The sequence below is a fragment of the Nyctereutes procyonoides genome, unplaced genomic scaffold, assembly GCF_905146905.1.
Source record: "Nyctereutes procyonoides isolate TBG_1078 unplaced genomic scaffold, NYPRO_anot_genome, whole genome shotgun sequence".
Classification (NCBI taxonomy): Eukaryota; Metazoa; Chordata; class Mammalia; order Carnivora; family Canidae; genus Nyctereutes; species Nyctereutes procyonoides.
Genome location: NW_026574976.1, coordinates 66,545 through 89,544, shown reverse-complemented (window position 1 = coordinate 89,544; position 23,000 = coordinate 66,545). Strand labels below are relative to the sequence as shown.

Below are 23,000 nucleotides of genomic sequence, written 5' to 3'. Positions count from 1 at the left end.
TTGAAAGTGGAGTTGTGTTGTTAATAGAAAACAGAAAGTGGAATTTCATTAGTGTTGAATAATCTATTTCAACCTTCATTTCTGTTAATTTTTGCTTCATGTGTGTCAGAAGTCTTTCATTATGTGCATGTGTTTATAATTGTTCTATATTCCTGATCCATTAACCCTCTTCTCATTACAAAATATTCCTCATTATTTCTAGTGGCATTTTTTGTTCTAAAGTCTATTTTGTACAATATTGTTATAGCTGCTCCAGTTTTCTTGAAGTTGCCGTTTGCATGATATATATTTCTCCATCCTTTCATGTTCAATTTATTTGTCTCTTTCAGTTTAGTCTGTTCTATGTATACAGAAATTGCCAAATTGGATCTTTTTTTTTAACTTAGTCTGACAACTTCTGCCTTTTGAATAAATTTTTAAATCCACTCTCATTCAGTTAATGTTATTAATATTATTGGATTTATGTCTGCTGTTTTACTTTTGTTTTCAGTATGTCTCATACCTTTTTTGTTCCTCTGTACTTCTTTTATTGCTTTCTTTTGCATTAAGTGGATATTTTTCATTGTAGCATTTTAGTTTCTTTAGTGACTTTTTTCACCATTTTTTTTGAGGTCCATAGTGCTTACCCTAGGATATCTTCACTTACCAGAATCAGCTTCAGATTTATGCTAACTTAATTCCAGTGAGCTATAGTCCTATATAGCTCTATGCTTCTTTCCCCCTTTTTGTGATGTTATCATTATACATATCATATATATAAATGTTATCATTGCAACAATTCAATTTGTTATAATTATGAGTTTATCAAATTTAGTACTTGTAAAGAAATAAAGAAAGCAAGCATATATTATAGCTTTTTTTGTAGCTTTTGTTAAATTAACCTTCCTATTTATCCTTTCTGGTTTTCTTCATCTGTTTCTGTGAATTTGAGTTACCAAATACACATTCCCTGATATTATTCCCTTAGTACAAGAAAACTTTCCTCCCACTCACCTCCTTTTTGCTATCTTGAAATATATACATTATCTATTATTTAATACTATAATTTTATAAATCAGTTAAGAGAAGAAATATTTGTTCATATTGTCTTTTATAATGCGTAATTACTTACATTTACCAGTGTTCTCTGTTTTCTCACGTGGATTCATATTACTGTTTGGAGTCACTTGCAGTCTGAAGAACTTCCTCTGATATTTCTTATCATGTTTGCTAGCAACAAATTCTCTCCGTTTTTGTTTATCCAGCAATGTTTTTATTTAAATTCATTTCTTAAAGATAGCTTTGCTGGATATAGGATTCTTGGTTGATGATTTTTTCTTTGTACACTTTGACTATGTTATTCCACTGCTTCTGGCTTCCATTATTTTAATAAGAAGCCAACTGTTGGAGTGCTCTTGTAAGTGATGAGTCATTTTTCTCTTCTTTCAGTATTTTATTATTGTCTTTGACTTTTAGCAATTCTGTTTACGAGTTTTTTCACGTTTATCCTACTTGGAAGTCACTGAGCCTCCTTCAGAAAGTATAGATTAATGTTTTTCAGTAAATTTGAGAAGTTTTCATCTATTATTTTTTCAAGTATGTTTTCTGGTCTTTATTTCTCTCTTGTCCTTCTGGTACTCTCATGCACTTTTGTGTGCTTAATGGTGTCTCACATTTCTGTAAGGCTTTTTCATTTTTCTTCATCATTTTTTCTTTGTTCTTCAGCTTTCATAACCTCTATTGATCTTTTTTTCAAGTTTATTCTTTTTCTGATATCATAAATCTTTTGAGCCCCTCTAGTAAATTTTTCATTTCAGTTATTGTACTTTTTCAACTCCATAACTTCTATTTGTTTTTTTTAAATAAATTGTATCTTTATTGATATTCTCTATTTGATATGACATTGTCATCATACCTTCCTTTACTTCCTTAATTATGGTTTCCTTTAGTTCCTTTAACATTTTTATAATGACTGTTTTGAAGTCTTTGTTAAATCCAACATTTAGTCATTCTTACAGATGTGTTCTTGCTCTATTTGTTTAGGTGTGTCATACCATTCCTCTTTTTCCTCATGTCAATTTTTTGTTGTAAATGGACATTTTAGATACTTTGAAATATGTAGCAATTCCATGTACTGGCCCCCACCTTCTCGCTTGTTATTGTTATGTGCCTGCTTATTTAGTTACTGGCTAGATTGTTTTAGTGGAGGTTATTTTTCCCAATATAGTGTTAAACTTTTCATATTGTGCTGCATGGACTGAGGCCTTGGCAGGTCTTTCTTAACTGTCTCTTTCTCTGTGCATACCTGGCCATCAAGCTCCACTTATTGCTGGTTAATTATTATATTGTTTTCAACAATGACCTGGAGCATAAATTGCTCAACGCGACTAATACAGTCAAGTGTGTGCTCCTTTGAAAGTATAGTTTATGAAGTCAGTGTTTGAGTTTTATTCTGATTCTATTAGGCTCTTCTCTACTATTTATTTCCCCATTTCTCTCATAAAAACTAGCCAGCCTGTATCCACAGTGAATCTATCAATTTACTTTAAAATATTTTTTACCACAACCTGTACTGCCTTTAAAGTGACCTTGAGCTTGAACTTCTCCATGTTCTGTTGCAAATGAAGTCATTTCCTTTGGAGATGATTAGGGAGGAACCATCTGTTTTAAGGCTTGCTTCTTTTCCCAAATCTCTGTGCCATAGCTCTGGAGCTGGGATGGGAACATAGCAACTTTTCTCTGAATGACACCCTGACTTTAGGAGCTGAGCATTTAGCCAAGATGGGCACAGTAGGCTTGTGCCTTTACAGCTTGTCCCTCTTGACATGAAACCACCACCTTATAAGCCAGGCAAGGGTGATCAGGGTCCTAGTAGTCTCATTGGCACCATGCCAAAGATGGAGCCTCTGCCTCACCAGTGCAGACTAGGCAGGAGGGATCCCTCACCTTTGGCTGCACTTACTCACTCACAACCTAGCCTTATCAACAGATGCTGAGGGCAGGATGAGAAATGCTGATATCCTGCACCTGATAAGAAGGTAGCCCTCTGATTAGGTGCTACAGGGAGAGGGAGCCCTGTGTTCTTGGCTGTACAGTCTGGAGTGGAATCTGCACGTTATTGAGGCGGGAAGGGGGAGGAAGGAAGCAATCTTGGTTCACATACCACAGACTCACTTTTTTTTCCACCTAATTGTCATAGATTTTGCTGAATAGATGGCTCTTTATTTGCTACATGTGTTTAACCATTTCCAGAGATTTTTTTAAAGATTTTATTCATTCATGAGAGACACAGAGAGAGAGAGAGACAGAGACACAGTCAGAGGGAGAAGCAGGCTCCATGCAGGGAGCCCAATGTGGGATTCAACCCCAGGACCCTGGGATCACACCCTGGGCCAAAGGCAGGCACTAACCCACTGAGCCACCCAGGTGCCCCCCTTTCCAGAGATTTAAACAATTTTTTAAAATACTTTTCATGTGAGACTGGATCCCCACATTGTTATGCCAGAAGTCGATTCTAGAATATTCACATTCAGGGGTGCCTGGGTAGCTCATCTGGTTAAGCATCTGACTTCAGCTTAGGTTATAATCTCAAGATAATGGGAACAAGCCCCACACTGCATTAGGCTCTGCACTCAGCAGAGTCTGCCTGGCCATTTCCCTCTCCGTCTGTCTTTCCACCTGTTTGTGTTTTTTCTCCCTCTCTTAAATAAATAAATAAATAAATAAATAAATAAATAAATAAATAAATAAATAAATAAATAAATAAATAAAATCTATTTTTTTAAAAAAGAATATTTACATTCAGTGGGACTTTCAATAAATTTAGGTTTAAATCTATCACATGGCATTTGTTTTCTATTTCTCTTGTCTCTTTGTTCCCTTTTTCATTTTTTTATGCTTCGTTTCCTTTGTTGGTTTGTTAGCTATAATTCGTTTTACTTCAGTTGTGGTATTAGAGTTTATGGAACATATTTTTAACTTCTCCCAGTACCTGTGATATTTTATCACTTCATGTATACTCTAAGAACCACAAGCTAGTATGCTTCCCTTTCTCTACTCCTGACCTTTGTGTTATCATATATTTTGCTTTGATCTAATGTTATAAATTCCATACATTATTATTTTTGTTTAAACAATTATCTTTGAAGTAGACTTAAATGTTAAGAAAAGTATTTTTTCTCATGTAGTTACTATTTCTGTTTTTGTTTCCTTTGTGTAGATCCTGATTGACATTTGCTGTCATCTTTCTTCTGCCTGGAGGACTGTCTTTAACATTTTTTGCATTGAAGGTCTTCTGCCAATAGTGAATCCTTTTAACTTTTGCCATGTCTGAAAAAGTTTATTTCACCTACATTTTTGAAATAATTTTTGCTAGACATATAGACTCCTGTGTTGAAAGGGTTTTTTTTTTCTTTGAGTACTTTAAAGATTTACTCCATTGTTTAGACACACTGTTCTTAACCTTGTTCCTCCATAAATAATGGGTCTTTTTTTCTCCTTCTGGCTGCTTGTAAGAGTTTCTCTTTATCTGGTTCTAAGCAATTTTGATTATGAGGAGTATTAGCATAATATTTTTGTTTCTTATGCTTGGGGGTTATTGAATTTCTTGAATCTCTGTGTTCCAAATTTTAATCTCAGATGTGGAAACATTTCAGCCATTATTTCTCCAAACATTATTTCCTCCCTCCCCTCCATTTTTGAACCTCTTATTACATACATAATGGATTGCTTGAAATCCTTCTATAATTCACTGATAATCTTTTCATTTAAAAAAATTCTCTTTTCTCGGTGTTTCATTTTTATGCAATTCTTATTCCTTTGTCTTTGAATTTACTAATCTTTTTGTTTGAAATATCTAATAAAAAAAGAAATATCTAATCATCAATGTATTCTCCATCTCTAGAATTTTGATTTTGGTCTTTTAAAAAATATTTTCCATGTCTCTACATAACTTTTGAACATGTGGAATATGATTGTAATAACTACTTAATGTTTTTGTCTGCTAATGCAAACATTCTTATCAGTTCTCATTTTCAGTTGTTTGCTTTATCTCTTCTGTATGAGTTGTATTTTCCTACTTCTTTCTAGGCCTGTGAATTTTTCATTGAATCCTACACATTGTGAAATCTACCTTGCTGGATGCTGAATATTTTTTATTCTTATAAATATATTGTAGATTTATTCTAGGATGCAGTTAAGTTCCTTGGAAATAGTTTGATCCTTTGGTGTCTTGCTTTTAAGATTTGGTCAGCAGGACTGGAGCAATGTGTTCAATCTAGGGCTAGTTATTTCCTACTACTGAGTGGGAAATAACTGACTCTTCTGTGTACCCTACCAAAGCCCCACCAGTTATGAGGTTTTCTAGTTGTGCTGTTGGGAACAGGCACTATTTCTGACCTTTGAGAATGCCAGATGTCCTTACCTCTAATCCTTTCAGGTGGTTCTTTTCCCAGCCCTGGGTAACTTGCTCCCAAACACGGCCAATCACTACTCAGCTGAATGCTAAAGAGGACCCCCTGAAGATCTGCAGAGTCCTCCCTCTTTGTATTGCTCTCTTCTTCAGTATTCTGTCCTGCAAACTCTAGGTACCTTGCCTCCATGATCTCTGCTCTGTCTCCTCAACTCAGGGCGTCAACAGGCTTTGCCTAGAATCCCCTCTTCCTGCACCCTGACCTGGTAACATTCAAGGCAGGGAGCTAGGACACTTGGAAGGCTTACCTCATTCATTTCTCACTTCTCAGGGTACTGTACTTTGTTGCCTGCTGTTTAGTACCTTGCAAACCACTGCTTAATATATTTTGTCTGTTTTTTGTTTGTGTTAGGGTAAATCTGGTTCCTCTTACTCCATCATGGCCAAAAGTAGAAGTTTACATATTTTAGGTATTTTTCTTTCTTAATTTTTTTTTCATTTTTCACTTTAGGAGACTACCCACAAAGCCAGTGTCTTACTGAGCGGTAAAATTAAGGTAGAAAATGGTCAGATTTATCAAAATCCAGTCACCTGGCTCAAGGATCTTCTAGGAGGCAACAGTTATGTGACTTGGAATTATGCTTGGAGTAAGGTGAGTCATTCTTAAGTATATCTGTAACTTCATATTCAAATGGAAAGGTACTTATTTTTTTTATGATAAAACTATTTTTTTAAGAAATCAGAAATTCTCCAAACTATATATTCTTTGTACGATATGCTACATACTTTCTCCCACAACTCTTATTTGCCAGAAATCCCCAGGGGCAGAATTGGACAGCTGACAGCCTTTCCTTCCTTGTTCCTCATCTGGTCTCAGAAATTCAAATGCCCTCAACCTTCCCCTATTATCCCTCCAGGTGAATTCAGTACTTTGTGACTCCACATAGAGAATTTGAGACCTCTGGTGTATTGATGATTTAGTTATATGTTAGTATTCTGATGTAATGAAGGAAAAACTTCCCGTAAAGACAAAGGAACAAGTAAGCAGCCTAAGACCCACAGAAGTTATGGTGTGCTTTTGTGTGAACACAGTTTTATCCATCAGTTGCCAACCTCCCAAAAAGAAATATATCTTTTCATTCCAACTTCTCAGACTTAGTAGTCTTCCCCATAGTTCTATATTATGAGTTATAAGCCCAGTTTAACCACCAATTTAAAGACTATTAATGACAGACACCTTTGAGGTTCACCTCCAGATATCCATGGCCACACTTAAGGGAACAATCTTTCAGTGATTGACCCAGGAAAGTGTGAATCTTCAGACATCCACCAATACTGTCAAACAGAACTGCAGATGCCTTCCCCTCCACTAGCCATTTTATAAGCCTCAGTACCTAAGAAATAAAAAGCAGTTTCTTTTCCCCTTTTTTGTCCCACTTAGCTCTGCTAACCCTTCCTCCTAGCTCCTCCCCTCCTTCCTAGTCCGTAACCTATTTTCTGATATCCTAGACTTTTGTGCTTCCAAAACTATGGTGTAGTTCCTTTACTTATATCAGCACATCTTAGATTTTTCTCTACTGTAGAATCTGTTTTTTTTTTTCTTAAAGGATTTTTCTTGTTTATTTACCACTCCTGGAATCACAGGCCATCTAGTTTTCACATGTCCAGCCATTTCCATGAAAACATGAATCATATTTTCATGTTAGTAATTAACATTTTACCCTTGGAAATCCCTTTTTATTAAAGTTTTCTAAACTTTTGATAGTTTATATCATTTTGCTGAAATACTCTGTGCTCACAACATGAATATGGTACTGATTTCTGTAGTTGAGTTTTTTTGAGCTTCAATATGCCTCTGCTACTGTGTGCCCAGTGATGACTCAGTTCTCCCACTCTTTTTCTTTATTGGAACTACTGCATTTTCTGCTTTTGAATAGCTGGCTGTGACATCATTTGGCTCTCACTCTGTACTTAGGCCTCATTTATTTACCACATTGCCTCTGGTCTTTCCTTACCAGCCATGTCAGTTCATCATATAGTTTAACACCTATGTTGGCAATGAAGCCAAAGGCAAGTAAGCACTACAATTAGAATTCTTGGTTGTAAGATATTCATAAGATTATCTAAATAGACCTGTAAATTTTTTTAATTATCCTAAAAATTTTAAAAATACCATAGGGCACTCATGTACTTCTAATAAATACCCCAGGCTGAGAAACACTACCATGGTGGAGTTTTTTTTACAATATTTAAAATCCTTTTTTAAGGGATCCCTGGGTGGCTCAGCGGTTTGGCACCTACCTTTGGCCCGGGGCGCGATCCAGGAGTCCCGGAATCGAGTCCCACGTCGGGCTCCTGGCATAGAGCCTGCTTCTCCTTCCTCCTGTGTCTCTGCCTCTCTCTATCTCTATCATAAACAAACAAACAAACAAATAAATAAATCTTAAAAAATAAAATAAAATGAAATCCTTTTTTAAAACTTAACCACATGGGGCAGCCCTGGTGGCTCAGCCGTTTAGCGCCGCCTTCAGCCTAGGCAAGATCCTGGAGACCCGGGATCGAGTCCCACATCGGGCTCCCTGCATGGAGCCTGCTTCTCCCTCTGCCTGTGTCTCTGCCCCCCCGCCCTTTCTCTCAAATAAATAAATAAATAAATAAAATAAAATAATAAAATAAACCTTAACCACATGGGGCAGCCCCAGTGGCCCAGCGGTTTAGTGCTGCCTTCCACCCCGGGCCATGATCCTGGAGACCCGGGATTGAGTCCCACATCAGGCTCCCCGTGTGGAGCCTGCTTCTCCCTCTGCCTGTGTCTCTGCCTCTCTCTCTCTCTCTGTCTCATGAATAAATAAACAAAATCTTAAAAAAATAAAATAAAACTTACCACAGAAACCTCTACCTCTTCTTGTCATGAGGTAACTCATGAATTCTTAGTCACTTCTCAAGGACAGGAGCTCTTTGCTACATTGGTAAATGTGAACATTTCTGCTAACTCATTTTGAGAATGCTGGTATGGCAATGGGGCCAGGAATGGGTTGGTCATCAGGCAAGAAATTCTGAAAAACTAGGTCTTGTCCTACCTCAGACAGAATGGCAGAGCCTCTAGACACAAATGACTCATACTTCCTACCCAAGCAGCTGGGTTGCTATACAGGGAATCCTGATGCTTACTCCCACTGGTCATTACTGATTGCTTTACTGCTATGGTCTCCTAGATATTAGCTATCATCCTGATGGGTAAGAATGATCTCTGGGTGGGAGACGGGAGGCCAAACTAGTTCCTGGTTCCACTCTTGAGAAGTTACATGATCTGGGAATGTTTTTCAATTCTGCCTACACATTAGAGTCACTTGGGGAGGTCTTAAAGACTACTAATGCCTGTTGGACCACAGTCAGATACCTTCTGATCCTAATAGTCTTGACTGAAGACCAGGTGGCAATATTTTAAACAGCTCTCCAGGTAATTATAATAGACAAACTGGAGTAAGAATCACTGATCTAGATCAAGTCACTTAACTTTCTGAACTTCATTTTTCTTATATATAAGTAGTAGTGCTAATTGTCTCTAAAGACCCTTCCAGTTTGGAGATTCCAGGACTTGCATAGCCATACGTGATTTATAAAGCCTTTTACATATTCTTTCACAACCTCATGAGGTAAGAAAATCAGCTATTTTTCTCTATCTCTGGATATAAAACCACAGGTATAGGAGATTAAGTGACTTGATTAGCCTCAAGGCCAGTAAGTGCCAGAACCAGGACTAGAACCTGATCTTATGGTTCCCTGTACATTACTTTCTACATTTACAGTGACACAACGGAAACTACATTCCTTTCTTTGGAAACAGGATGCCCTGAACTCAAAAGAGCACACAGTATTTACTTAGCTGCCTTTATGAATTTATGCAAAGTCTCATTCTTGTGCAGGAAAAATTGTCCACTTCCACAGGAAAAAAAAAACACCTTTCTGTGACAAAGTTGTGGTATGATAATCATAAGAATGGCTATGATAGTTTATTTTTGTGAATGCTCAGGACTGGATTTTGCAGATGAAAAATAGACTGCCATTTTGGGCAGTGACTGAAGGAGCATTGACAGTTCTCTTGTGAAAATATACTTCCCATCCAAATGACTCACTCTCTGAATTTCTACCCTTATAAATTCACTACTTTGGATTTAGTATCAACTTTTCTCTATGGTTACTCCTCACCCTACATACTTTCGAAAACAATTCCTCCTACCACCATGATTAGGAATATTAAGATATGGAAAGGTTGAGGTAGGAGTATAGAAAGTGATGAAAATTATTGGTGTACCTGGGTGGCTCATTCAGTTAAGTCTCTGACTCTTGAGTTGGGCTCAGATAGCAATCTCAGGATCCTGGGATCAAGCCTTGTGTCAGGCTCCCTGCTCAGTGGGGCGTCTTTTGTGTCTCCCTCTCCCTCTGCACCTCCTACCACTCACACACTCTCGCTCATAAATAAACAAATAAATAAATAAATAAATCTTTTTAAAAACGTGATTAAAATTGTTGATCTAGATGGCCAGACAGCCTCACTGAGTCAATTAATCATTCCCAAATTATCTTAACTTAAACCTCCTAAGAGCCCAGCTCAGATGGTTGGAGATGTAGGCCCTTTTACAATACAAATATCCGAGAGGTGTGAATCCTAAACCATAAATAATGTGAAAGGCCTACTGCCCTTTTCTTGCCTGGAGCTGTGTGCAGTGCCTGGGGGAAATGGAGAAGGAGAGGCTTTAGGATGGGGATTGGGAGGAGGTAGGTGATATGAAGATGAATGTGACTTTCATCATTACTTTTCCAGGATCAGTTCTTTTGTGGTAGTTATTACACTTTGATATATCCTTCTCAAATATTTGAGAATTATTTTACTTTTCCAAAATGTGTTTTATGTTACAGTGACCCTAAAAGAAAACCTTTCCTTCTTTGCCTTCCTCCCACCAAACTCCTGATATCAAAAACAATTATCCTTTCCTCTCTTCCTTTTGAGGTAGTGCAATTTTGTTAAGATTTGCATCATAAAACTTGAAATGGAATTAAAACAATCATTTGATCATCCATGAAGAGATTCACATTAGTCAGTACCAACAAATGGTTTTCCTGAAGACATATGAAAAATGGACTGATACTTTCAAATAAAATGGAGCCCCAGCAGGGAAATAAATTCTTGGACACCTCTTTAATATTTAAAGGCAGGTTATATGGATCTCTGGGTGGCTCAGCGGTTTAGGGCCTGCCTCCAGCCCAAGACTTGATCCTGGAAACCCAGGATCGAGTCCCACGTTGGGCTTCCTGCATGGAGCCTGGTTCTCCCTCTGACTATGTCTCTGCCTCTCTCTCTCTCTCTCTCTCTCTCTGTGTGTGTGTGTGTGTGTGTCTTGTGAATAAATGAATAAAATCTTTAAAAAAAATAAAATAAAGGCAGGGTATGTTTGTATTTTTTCTTGATGCATATTAGAATTATAGAGTAAAGAGAAACATTTGTTATTGCAATTAATGACAATTGAAATTGTACTTTATTTCTTCAGAGATCTTACCAAAATAAAGTTAATTAATAATTTCAGTTGGCTAATTAGCTGTATTTCCAGAAAAGTGGTTAACTGAATCATCCATCCACTCCACAAACACGCACACACACACACATGCACATGTGCCTTTTTCCCCCCTAAGTATCATATTAGGGAGTCAGCATAAACTGATTACTGAGAATAATGGACCTTCTGCCTAAGAGCTTTAGGGAAAGCATCAGTGGCCTTAGGATGAAGCACTTCCTGCAGTTCCACCTTTTAGAAAGAACCAACAACCTATAGGTATGCTCACAGAATGCACCTTACCCTAACTCTATTACTGTTTTCATCTGGGGGAGGTGGCATCCCATCACCTGCCCTTCATCAGAATGAGTTTTGATTGGTGAAGTTGTCAAGATTGCTGGCAGCTGTGTAGTCTAAGACCATAAGGACCTCACCTACAGCTCTTCCTACATGTTTCTTTCAGAACAGGCATATGACTAGGTTTGGATTCAAGATTGAGTTGAGGATTCAAAGTCTGAGTTATATGCAAATGTGATGAGTTTGCTCTTATGCTTTAGCCAATTAGAGCACAGACAATATTATGAAATGGAGAGTTTCTTTTTTTCTTTTCTTTTTTGTATATTTTTTAATTGGAGTTTTATTTGTCAACATATAGTAGAACACCCAGTGCTCATCCCATCAAGTGCCCCCCTCAGTGCCCATCACCCAGTCACCCCATCCCCCACCCACCTCCCCTTCCACAACCCTTTGTTCATTTCCCAGGGTTAGGAGTCTCTCATGGTTTGTCTCCCTCTCTGATTTTTCCCACTCAGTTTGCCTCCTTTCCCCTATAATCCCTTTCACTATTTTCTATATTCCCCATATGAGTGAAACCATATGATGATTGTCCTTCTCCGATTGACTTACTTCACTCAGCCTAATACCTTCCAGTTGAAATGGACAGTTTCCAAGGGTGACCTAGTGCCTGAATATTTTAAGGCCTGTACCTTATTATCCTTGTTCAATAAATCACTCCCACCTTATGGAAATTAGATCTTTAACTCAGTGGATTTTTTTAAAGCTGTGTCCTTTCAATGTCTGAATTACCCTGGTGGTGTGTTTAAGACCTATGTGGACTCATCGCCTCTAAGGCTACTAAAGTACAGTTTTACCACTTTATATTACCTAGTACTAACAGATAAAAATATACTTTAAATCTGAAATACGGGTGAAAACATACTGAGCCTGTACTTGATGGGTATGTAAGGTGTTTTGGATATTGTCAGGGCACAACATGAACAAAATCCATTGTTTCTAATTGTTAGTTGTTTGAAGAACTGACAGATGGCATTCAGAGGCTTCATCTCTCCTTCCATGGCAAGTGGGGATGCATTAGCACACTGGGTAGACAGAGCTGTTCCATTTCCACTACCAAGCTTGTTTGGTTATGGGATTGAGCCAAGAGGGTGCCTAAACCTTCCAGATCCCTTATGTATGCCCCATTCTGTTAAATAACAGACATTTGTTGAGCACTCAGGATGTGCTAGACAGTATGCCAAATGCTTTTCATGTATTATTCTTTTTTTAAAAGATTTTATTTATTTATTCATGAGACACACACACACAGAGAGAGAGAGAGAGAGAGGCAGAGACACAGGCAGAGAGAGAAGCAGGCTCCATGCAGGGAGCTTGATGTGGAACTCAATCCCGGGTCTCCAGGATCACACCCTGAGCTGAAGGTGGCACTAAACCGCTGAGCCACGCGGGCTGCCCTCATGTATTATTCTAATCCTCACAAAAAGACCTAATAAGCTGGAGTTACTTGTTTTACAAATGTACAAACAGAGGCTCAGAGAATTTAAGAATCTTGAAGAGCAGGAGCGTCAGAGGGCTTTTTCCCCTAGAACTGTGAGGCACTATGTGAAGTGCTAAGAGTATAAAAATGAATATGACACAGACCTTGTCCTCAAGGAGCTCATGATAATGGAAACAGACATATTAACACATAATTTAATAAGTGCCTTGACAAATATAAGCACAGAATTTATGGGGGCCTAGAGGAAAGTTATTGCTTGAGCTTAGAAGTTCTAAGAAAGTATCCTGGAGTAAGGGATGTGCACATGGAGACTAGATGGTTTAGCCACAGAGAACCTAGCTTCAGGGGTATATTATCAGGCTGCCCTAGAACTAAGAGTGGAGAACCCAAAGACCCTCTGGCAAGTGTTTGCCATTCTGCCTCGGCCCAACCTACTTGTGTGTAGGTATTCCAAGATCTGACCTTTGGGGTTGTAAATAGTAGCTAAGTTCACTAACCAGAAAAAGCCAAAAAATTTGGATACATAGACCTGAAATATTAATAATCTAATTAGTTAAATGTCTAGTTTCTTGAAAGCACTGTTTTATGGCTTAATTTTATTAGTACAACATTAATTTTTTAATTTTATAAAGTAGTGGATGCTGGACTAATGGTTGTTTAACAAGTGAATGGATGAGAGAATTAGTGATAAACAACAGGGTCAACAAATGTTTTCTCTAAAGGGCCAAATAAACATTTCAGGCTTTCTGGCCATATTGCCTTTGTCGTGAATATTCAGTCATGTTACAGCACAAAAGCATCCATTGATATTAAGTAAATGAATGGGTATCTTTGTGTTTTAATAAAACTTTTTTTAAAGATTTTATTTATTTATTAGAGACACACACAGAGAGAGACAGGCAGAGGGAGAAGCAGACTCCATGCAGGGCGCCTGACGTGGGACTTGATCCTGGGTCTCCAGGATCATGCCCTGGGCTGAAGGCGGTGCTAAACCGCTAAGCCACTGGGGCTACCCAATAAAACTTTACTTACAGAAAAAGGTGGCAGGCCAGATTTGACCATGGACTATAGTTTGCCAATCTATGATAGACAATAGTCAATACTAAAGTTAAAACTTGCAAGAGACGAGTTTATTTGCTTCTTTTGAAATACAGAATTTTTAATTCTGTGCTTAACTATGTACAGGTGACATATCTGGGGAAGGAGCTTTTAAAGTATGTTTCTGAGGAAGTACCCGTATCTGCAGAGCCAAATGTGGTGCTTCAGCAACATCAGCCTTGTCTTCCAGGTATGTACAGACCAACACCCATTTCTTAGTTGTGAGGATAACACCCAAAGCTACTAAGAAAACACTCCTTTTTGTTGTTGTTGTTGTTTTCATTCACATAACATTAAAATAACCATGTTTTAAAAGATTTTATTTATTTATTTGACAGAAAGAGAGTACAAGCAGGGGGAGTGTCAGGCAGAGGGAAAGGGAGCCTGATACGGGACTTGATCCCAGGAGCCTGGGATCATCACCTGAGCCAAAGGCAGATGCTTAACCTTCTGAGCCAGCCAGGTGCCCAAATAACTGTTTTAAAGTGAATAATAATTCAGTGGAATTTTTTCTTTGCTTTTATTTAAATTCTAGGTAGTTGACATGCAGCTCAATATTGATTTCAAGAGTAGAGTTCAGTGAGTCATCACTTAACATATATAATGCCCAGTGCTCGCAAAACACATCCCCTCCTTAATACCCATCACCCATCTATCCCATCCCCCAACCACCTCCCTCCATCTGTCCTCAGTTTGTTGTTTATAGTTAAGAGTCTTTCATTATTGTTTCCCTCTCTCTCTGTTCCCTCACTCCCAAATGTTCATCCATTTTGTTTCTTAAATTCCACATACGAAAAAAAAATTCCACATATTAATGAGGTCATATGATACCTGTTTTTCTCTGATTGACTTATTTTGCTTGGCATATTATTTAGTACATTTACAATATTGTGCAACTACCACCTTTGTGTAGTTCTAAAACAACGTCCATTACCCAAAAAGAAACTCCACATCCATTCAACAATTGTTCCCTGTTCTCTACTCTATGCAGTCTACTTTCTATGAATTTGCTGATTCTGAATGTATCATATAAATGGAATCATATAATGTATAACTACTTGTGTCTGGCATCTTTCACTTAACATAACGCTTTCAAGGATCCTGGCTGGGTGGATGTTCATTTCAGAACACTTTTGGCTTTTGGGTATAGTGCTGCTGTGAGCACATGGATACATATATTTGTACCCATTTTTAGTTCTTTTGGATAGATACCTAGGAGTGGAGTTGCTATATCATATAGTAATTATATGTTGAACTTTTTTGAGAAGCAGCCAAAGTGTTTTCCACACCAACTGAATCATTTTACATCATACCAGCAATATTCAAGGGCTCCAGTTTCCCCACATCTTCACCAACACTTGTCATTGTCTGTTTGTTTGTTTATAATACTCAATTTTTAACCACAGTTGATTCTAGGAGAACTTTTTAAATGACACCTTCCCTCATAGTTCCTTTCTCTGAACCTATGCTATACTTACTTTGGGTAGATTTTTTAAAGGGTCATATAAAAAAGCAAAATGGTATTTTTTCCTTCCTGCAGGCATGATTTGGTTAGTTTTCTAAAAGCAAACACTAAAATAAATCTTTACTTGTTAGTGTAAATGAATGTGCTTTATCTGATGGAATACTGAGAAAACTTAAGAGAATGTAATCTTCATCAATTAACAGCAGATTTTGAAACAATTTGGGAAGAGGCAACACACATTTCTGTAAAATCAGACATAACTAGGGTTGTATTACCCTTCTCTGCTGCAGCACCCATTCTTTTCCCCCCAGTTTCTGCCTAGGACCAGTTGGGAACAGTAAAGGCAGAAAGGAGATACAATACAGAAGATGATAACTCTGTGATAACCAGAGTCAAGAACCAAACAGGGACTGGTGTTGCTAAGCTCCTAACCAGGGGCTTCCTGGGGCCATTCCTTCCTACAGCAAACCTTAATAATTCAAAGTACTTTCCTCTCCTAACTTTATACATAATCCACTGTAACCTCTTAGGGTCCTTCTTTGTCTCAAAAACTGGCTTCAGAATAGGATGGTTTTTCCCCAGTTTTCTGCTTTTCATCACTTTGGGAAAACAGATCAGGTGAAACAGAAATAGTGAAGAAATTAAATTGGAAAGAGTTTTTGTACTAATTCATGGTCTTTGGTTCCTAACCCTCATGGCAGATCTATGTAATCAAATATTGGAGTGGGGCCAGGAACCTGAATTTTAAAAAAATTATTCACATGCAGCCTGACTGTAGATTTGATTTGAATGACTAGTAAGTAGTATCTGATTTCTTATGCAGATAATAATTTGAAAACTTTTATATTCAGCCTTCCACCTCCATTCCACAGCACACTCACTCTAATGCTTGCTCATGTTGCCTGCCTCCCTCCCTCCTTCTCTCTTTCTCTCTCTCTCTCTCTCTCTCTCTCTCTCTCTCTCTCTCACACACACACACACACACACACACACACACACACACACGAAAGCCAAGCGAAACCTTTATTCTCCTAGTTTCTAACCTCTGGAGTCAGAACAGAAATACAAGATCTTCCTTGTATCACAAAGGTTATCTGCTGCTCAGATTTTGTAGTTCTGAGCAGGCATTTCCAACCCAAGCCATGCTTCTCCTTCCTTGGAGGGCTCACAGTTCCCCTGCTAAGTGAGCATGAAATGAAAAATGGGTTCTGAACTGCTGCTTCTTTTGCCTGCAATATAAACACGTTTCTTATTACTAATTTCTTTCCAGAACTACTGAATTTTCTTTCCTTGAGATATTTCAGAAAATGTTAATGGTAATTTGAGAACTATGGAGGGCCAGTAGGCCAGCCAGCTTCTTACTGCCTTAATCTGGCTCTGGGAATCTTCAGATCCCTACTGGCATTCCTTTTTCTTTTCTTTTTCTTTTTTTAAAGATTTGATTTATTTTCTTTGAGAGAGAGAGAGAGAATAAGAACACCAAGAGTAGGACGTTTAACCTACTGAGCCATTCAGGTGCCCCCCACCTGCTGGAATTCTGTAGGCTGTTATTGGAGTTTTATTTGAACCTATTTGATTTAGGATTCTTTTGCATGTGGTTTTGTACTACCTGACAGAAATCCAAAGACTTGGCAAATTAGAAAAATGTAAACTCTATATATAACAAGCAAACTATTCTAGAGAAAATATTTTTCCCTCTTTTGCATACTAAAATGTGGTCATAGATATCATGGATCTGACACTACAGAACACAAAGTTTAAAGGAAAAACAAGTCTGTATGGATTTTATCAGCCCACCTCAGATCATGAACATCATCTCTTTACCCATTTTCTCAACCAGATATTTAAAAAACAGCTATATCCCTCTACCTCCCCTATTTCCTCCTCCCCCTCTTTGTGAGAAATCATAAATCCGTTTAGCTTTGGTAACCGACATTTCCTAAGCTTCTTTAATTCAAATGGTAACACTTCATGGGACAAATACCAAACTCAGTATCCAATTTATTTGTACATAACATTTTGGAATCATGGTATCAAGAAAATCCTGAGTCATGAAGGTAAGTGATAAAAGTTTTTAACCTTGCCATTTTAAGACTTTCTTCAATGAATCAGAGATTATGGAAGAACTTTATTCCTAGTCTTGCACAACGACTAGTTAAATTGGTAACTCAGATTAATGTATTGGTGGACTTAATGTATTAATGTAATGTATTGGTGTTAGGATGTAGCATATTAATACATTTGAAGGCATATGTTATTTCTAATTAAAGGTTTTAAACATAGAAACCCCAGCCTTTAAAAATGAAATTCTGTTGATGAATTCCTGAAGTATCTATCGCTAAGGTCTTTAGAAGCTATAAAATGGAGTGAATCTATGGTATATTTTCCCTTGAAAATTCATAACTTTCTCCCAAGCCTTCCTCCTCTGCCTCCTTGGCTATAGTTTCTCTTCTGTGTTATTGAGGGAATCTTCATTGATATTTCAGAGTAAATTGGAAGGAAAAAAATGAACATTCCCAAAATTCTACATAATTTGTAATCACTGCATACAGATATATCAACCTTTTCTGCAGTTCTTTAAAAAGAATCTGTTAAGGTAGATGACATTTCATTATTTACCCAAAAAAGCCAATTTTATATATATCTATGTTACCTATCACTATAGTATTAGATAGCACACTGAAAACACATTATGCCAAATGTATTCATCTAAGAAAAAAAAAGTATCTCCTGAAGTTCTTTCTTTTCCCAAGTCATCATTTAATGCATATTAAATATGTCATTTTATTTCAAGGGAACCTAACATTATTTCTTCATTTGAAAATCGAACATGCTTCTTCAGAAAAAAAATAGACTCTTGTTTTTAATAAAACCTGTCCTGGACCTACTGATAATACATTGCAAATAAATGACTTTAAAGAAAGTTTTCTTCATTTTGGTGCTGATACTGTGCTTCATTGCTCTGTAAAAGCATGTGTAATAGAGCACAAACATTTGCAGGTGCTTCTGTTTTAAGTGGTTAAGAACTTCAAACTTAAACACCTAAGGAAGATGGGTGCCTGATAACAGACCAGAAGGTGTTTATTTCGGCTCCTGTTTACATTTCTTGATTGTTTTTCATGACTTCAATCATAATTTTTTCATCCTGGTATCATGATTAACTTTGACCTAATTCATAAACTGGACAATGCTGATAGGGGAGGAAAGAGAAGAAAACTAATTTTCTGTTGTGCACCTGCCATGTGCCAGATCTCCTGCCAGATTATTTTACATACATTAGGCCACTGAGGAGCTTCTTAACTAGTAAAACTCCAGAGTTCAAGTCTGTACAAAAAAAGCAGAAAAAAACATGAACAGTTTACACTTAAAATTAATAAGCATCTCCAGCCTAATTCAGCTTAAGAAACTACCTATTAAATTTATTTTCCCACAAAGAAAGAGGGCTTAAATAGTTTTAAACTTATAATGTTCAGGGGTGTTTCTTCACTTCAGTACAGTTTTCACAGGTAGCTTTGATCTTATCAAAGTAATTCTGTCTCAAACTATTAATTCACTTTTAAATATCAAATCATCTAATACTCTACTATCATATTATCCTTTAGAATCCTTTTATTTTAAAACAGCTTCAAACTTTGTCTTTAATAGCCATAATTGAATTTTTCCTCAGTATAACTACAGCAGATGAGTTTTTACAATCTATTAAAATAATTCCTCATCATTTTCCCTTTGATTGGATTTATACTTCTTGTTCGGACTAAGAATATGTGCATAAATATGTTCATTTCCATTTATTACTAGAGTAAGCAGTTTCATTCCATAATCTTAATGAAATGAAGAATGCTTAGTTTGTGAGAATAACTTCTGGAAGTCTGAGTTCAAACATTTAAAGAGTTAGAAGTGAAACATATATCGTCTAGTCTTGGACCTATTTTACAGATACAGAGCCGGAGAGGTAAAATGGGTTGAATGAAAAGAGTTCATAGGTTAGTGATATTTCTTAAGTGAACTCTCAGTTAAAATAATGAATCTGATTATTTTTGCTTTTTGGTCTATAAAGAGAAATTTTAAAAAGAATTAGAGGAAAAAGAAAAGTGAAAGTTAAAATTATTTTTAACCAATCTAGTTAGCTTGTCATTTTGAAGTGCTAATTTAGGCAAGTAGATAACATGAATAGTTGCATGAACCTTTTTTTTTTTTTTTTTGCCTAGTGATGAATCTTGCAGTTCTGTTTAAGGAATATCTAATATTTGGTGATATTACTTGAGAAAGATGTATTTCTCTCTACTTCTCGCATGAGCATAATGGTTTGTTAGCTGTTGCAGTGCTTGTTGGGGACAAGGAGCACAAGAAGAGCCAAAAGTTCACATATATGGCTGTTTTTCTAGTTGTAGTGGGTGGAAGAATCCATGTTACTTGCTTGAGATCACACAAGTTTGTGTGGCCTAGAAAAATTGATTATCCATCTTCCAGGCTAATACTATTTTCATTTCATTTCAATACTATTTTCACTATTTCATACTATTTTCATACTATTTTCATTTCATTAAGAAATAATGATAATAATAGTAGCTTCTATTTATTTAGTGTTTGCTGTATGTTAGCCAGTAGCCAGTCATTTCACAGCAACTTCCCACTTAATCTTCACAACTGCTTTATTCTCAGTTTACTGAAAATTGAGACAGAGGAGTTTGTACAACTACCCTCAGAAACTTCAGTCATCTTTTTTTGGCATTGGTTGGTTTAGACGGCAAGCAAACTTCTTTTTCCCAAGATAAGCCAATGCTGGCTTACAGCTTTATCTTGGATATAGAAAATGGAGTGAATTATGACTTGCTCCAAAATCCCATTGTGTGTTCATAGACTTTTTTTGTTTTTGTTTTGTTTTGTTGCATATCATGCTCTGGCTCTTTTATTTTTTTGTATTTTTTTATTAGAGTTCAATTTGTCAACATATAGTATAACACCCAGTGCTCATCCTGTCAAGTGCCCCCCTCAGTGCCCGTCACCCAGTCACCCCATCCTCCCGCCCACCTCCCCTTCCACTACCCCTTATTTGTTTCCCAGAGTTAGGAGTCTCTCATGGTTTGTCTCCCTCTCTGATATTTTCCACTCACTTCCCCTCCTTTCCCCTATAATCCCTTTCACTATTTCTTATATTCCCCGTATGAGTGAAACCATATGATGATTGTCCTCCAATTGACTTACTTCACTCAGCATAATACCCTCCAGTTCCATCCACGTCAGAGCAAATGGTGGGTGTTCGTCCTTTCTGATGGCTGAGGAATAATCTATTGTATACATAGACCACATCTTCTTTATCCATTCATCTGTCGATGGACACCGAGGCTCCTTCCATAGTTTGGCTATTGTGGACATTGCTGCTATAAACATCGGGGTGCAGGTGTCCTGGCATTTCACTTCATCTGTATCTTTGGGGTAAATCCCCAGCAGTGCAATTGCTGGGTCATAGGGCAGATATATTTCTAATTCTTTGAGGAACCTCCACGCAGTTTTCCAGAGTGGCTGCACCAGTTCATATTCCCACCAACAGTGCAAGAGGGTTCCCCTTCCTCCACATCCTCTCCAACAGTTGTGGTTTCCTGTCTTGTTAATTTTCACCCTTCTCACTGGTGTGAGGTGGGATCTCATTGTGGTTTGGATTTGTATTTCCCTGATGGCAAGGGATGCGGAGCATTTTCTCATGTGCTTGTTGGCCATGTGTAGGTCTTCTTTGGTGAAATTTCTGTTCATGTCTTTTGTGTGCTCATAGGCTTGATGAGGGTCTAGGATTTGTAATAAGTAAATTTAAATATTATTTTTAAGACTGTATTTTAATTTATTGACACTCCTTTAAACAGGAACATCCAGAGAGTCAATGCAAAGCATCCCACCTTATCTACAAATAAATGAAGTACTGTTAATCAGTGATCAAGAATTTCTCCCATGCCATATAATGGATCAACACTGGAAGTTCTATGTGGAATGTGAAGAGCTAACATTCTAAACCTTTGTTTTTGTAGTAATTTATTAGACATTTGTTCATATTATTAACCCACATTAATATTTTATCTTACATAGGCTGGAGGGCCTATTTTAATATACATTTTATGAGTTGCTACTTAAGATATGTTTACTGTTGTAAGAAAAAAACATAATTCAAACTAGTATAGTAAGATTTAATACTTTTTTGCCATTGAAATAAAGGCATTTTTGAATTACACTATATTGACTCCCTGGCTTTCTTTTTACTAACAGAAATGTAAAACTAATCTTTCAGTTAATTGAATTGAAAAATTCACCTCTAACTTTGTATCAAAGTTGTTCTTTAAGGGAAGCAAGGGTAAAAAAAAGAGTGATAATTGGGCCTTAAAAGGCCCAGATAAAGTGAATATACTTAAAATAAGAACTTAATGTCCCAGTACCTTCAGCCATTTACTTTGGAATTTATCTTGTAACCAAAATGTAAAATCATCAAAGAAGTTTGTTTTAAATTTCATAAAATTTAGCGTAGATAAAACTGTAACTGTGATAAGTCTTAGAACAAAAAAAAATTTGAATCAAATATTGATTTGGGGGCTGGTTATTTGAAATAGGATAATCTTTGACTTTTGCTACATTGTCATGGAAATTTTCTTTCTTTTTTTAAGAAAGTTTTTTTATGAAAGGAACTTGGTTAAGTTTTCTCAAGGGTCTGTCTTTCTCTTTTGATTTTTGGTTGTCATCTTATTGATTACCTATCTTGTCATCATCCCAGGCTCCCAAAGAAGCTTTTTGACTTTGTGGCTTATGTCTATCCTTTCTTTCTCATTTGGGTAGAGAAGTCAAACTGTGGTAAAAATTACTCTCAAGTGCTAGATATTGGGAGATACGATATTGCTTTTTTGATATTTTCTTATTTTAAATGTACAGAATCTTAAATATCTTTAGAATATAGGAATCTGGTTAACAGTTGCCTGTTGGGAGAAAACTCATGTGGCTAGAGAGCTGGAAGGAAAGGGGATTTTTTTAACTACATGTGCTTTTTGGCAACTTTTGAAGGTGGTACTGTGTGTGAATAAAAGTTTTCAATATCTGAAAAGAAAGCAACTGGAAAAGTTTCATATTAATACAAGTATTAAGACAGCTTGGATCATTTTTTCTTCTTGTGAGAGTCCATTGAAAATGTTCAGGTTAGAATGCCCCTACATGTTGTAATGTTTGAGAACTGACAGATTTATTATGCCATTATCGTTTTCTTAGAGTACCCTATTTTTCTAATTCTTGAATAATGTACATGAAGTAGTCTATTTGGCTTTTATTATTTAAAGAGGTATTTAAAACATGACTTATTTGCGAATATATATGTACTAACATGGGAATTTGTATATATAAATGAAAAAATGCACAATGTTAGTGATTAATACAAGTCCTAATTGTGGGGCAGCCCGGGTGGCTCAGTGGTTTAGCGCCGCCTTCAGCCCAGGGTGTGGTCCTGGAGACCCAGGATCGAGTCCCAAGTCAGGCTCCCTGCATGGAGCCTGCTTCTCCCTCTGCCTGTGTCTCTGCCTCTCTCTCTGTGTGTGTCTCTATGAATAAATAAATAAATAAATAATCTTAAAAAAATTCCTGATTGTATTAAATAAAAAAAACATGCCTTTGAGTGTGTATATAATATTTATAGCCATATAAATATGCATGCATTTATATTATGTATGCTATATA

At 36.8% G+C, this 23,000-nt stretch overlaps 1 protein-coding gene across 1 annotated transcript; it reads left to right on the top strand.

The window, feature by feature from the left end:
- Window positions 1-5,900: 5,900 nt before the first annotated feature.
- LOC129509997 (ankyrin repeat domain-containing protein 31-like) lies at window positions 5,901-21,458 on the top strand (the record flags this gene model as incomplete). The annotated part of the gene is made up of 3 exons (XM_055325931.1): window positions 5,901-6,041; window positions 13,922-14,024; window positions 21,158-21,458. Coding segments are annotated over 3 exons (390 nt in total), but the record flags the coding sequence as incomplete, so codon positions are not given.
- Window positions 21,459-23,000: the final 1,542 nt, after the last annotated feature.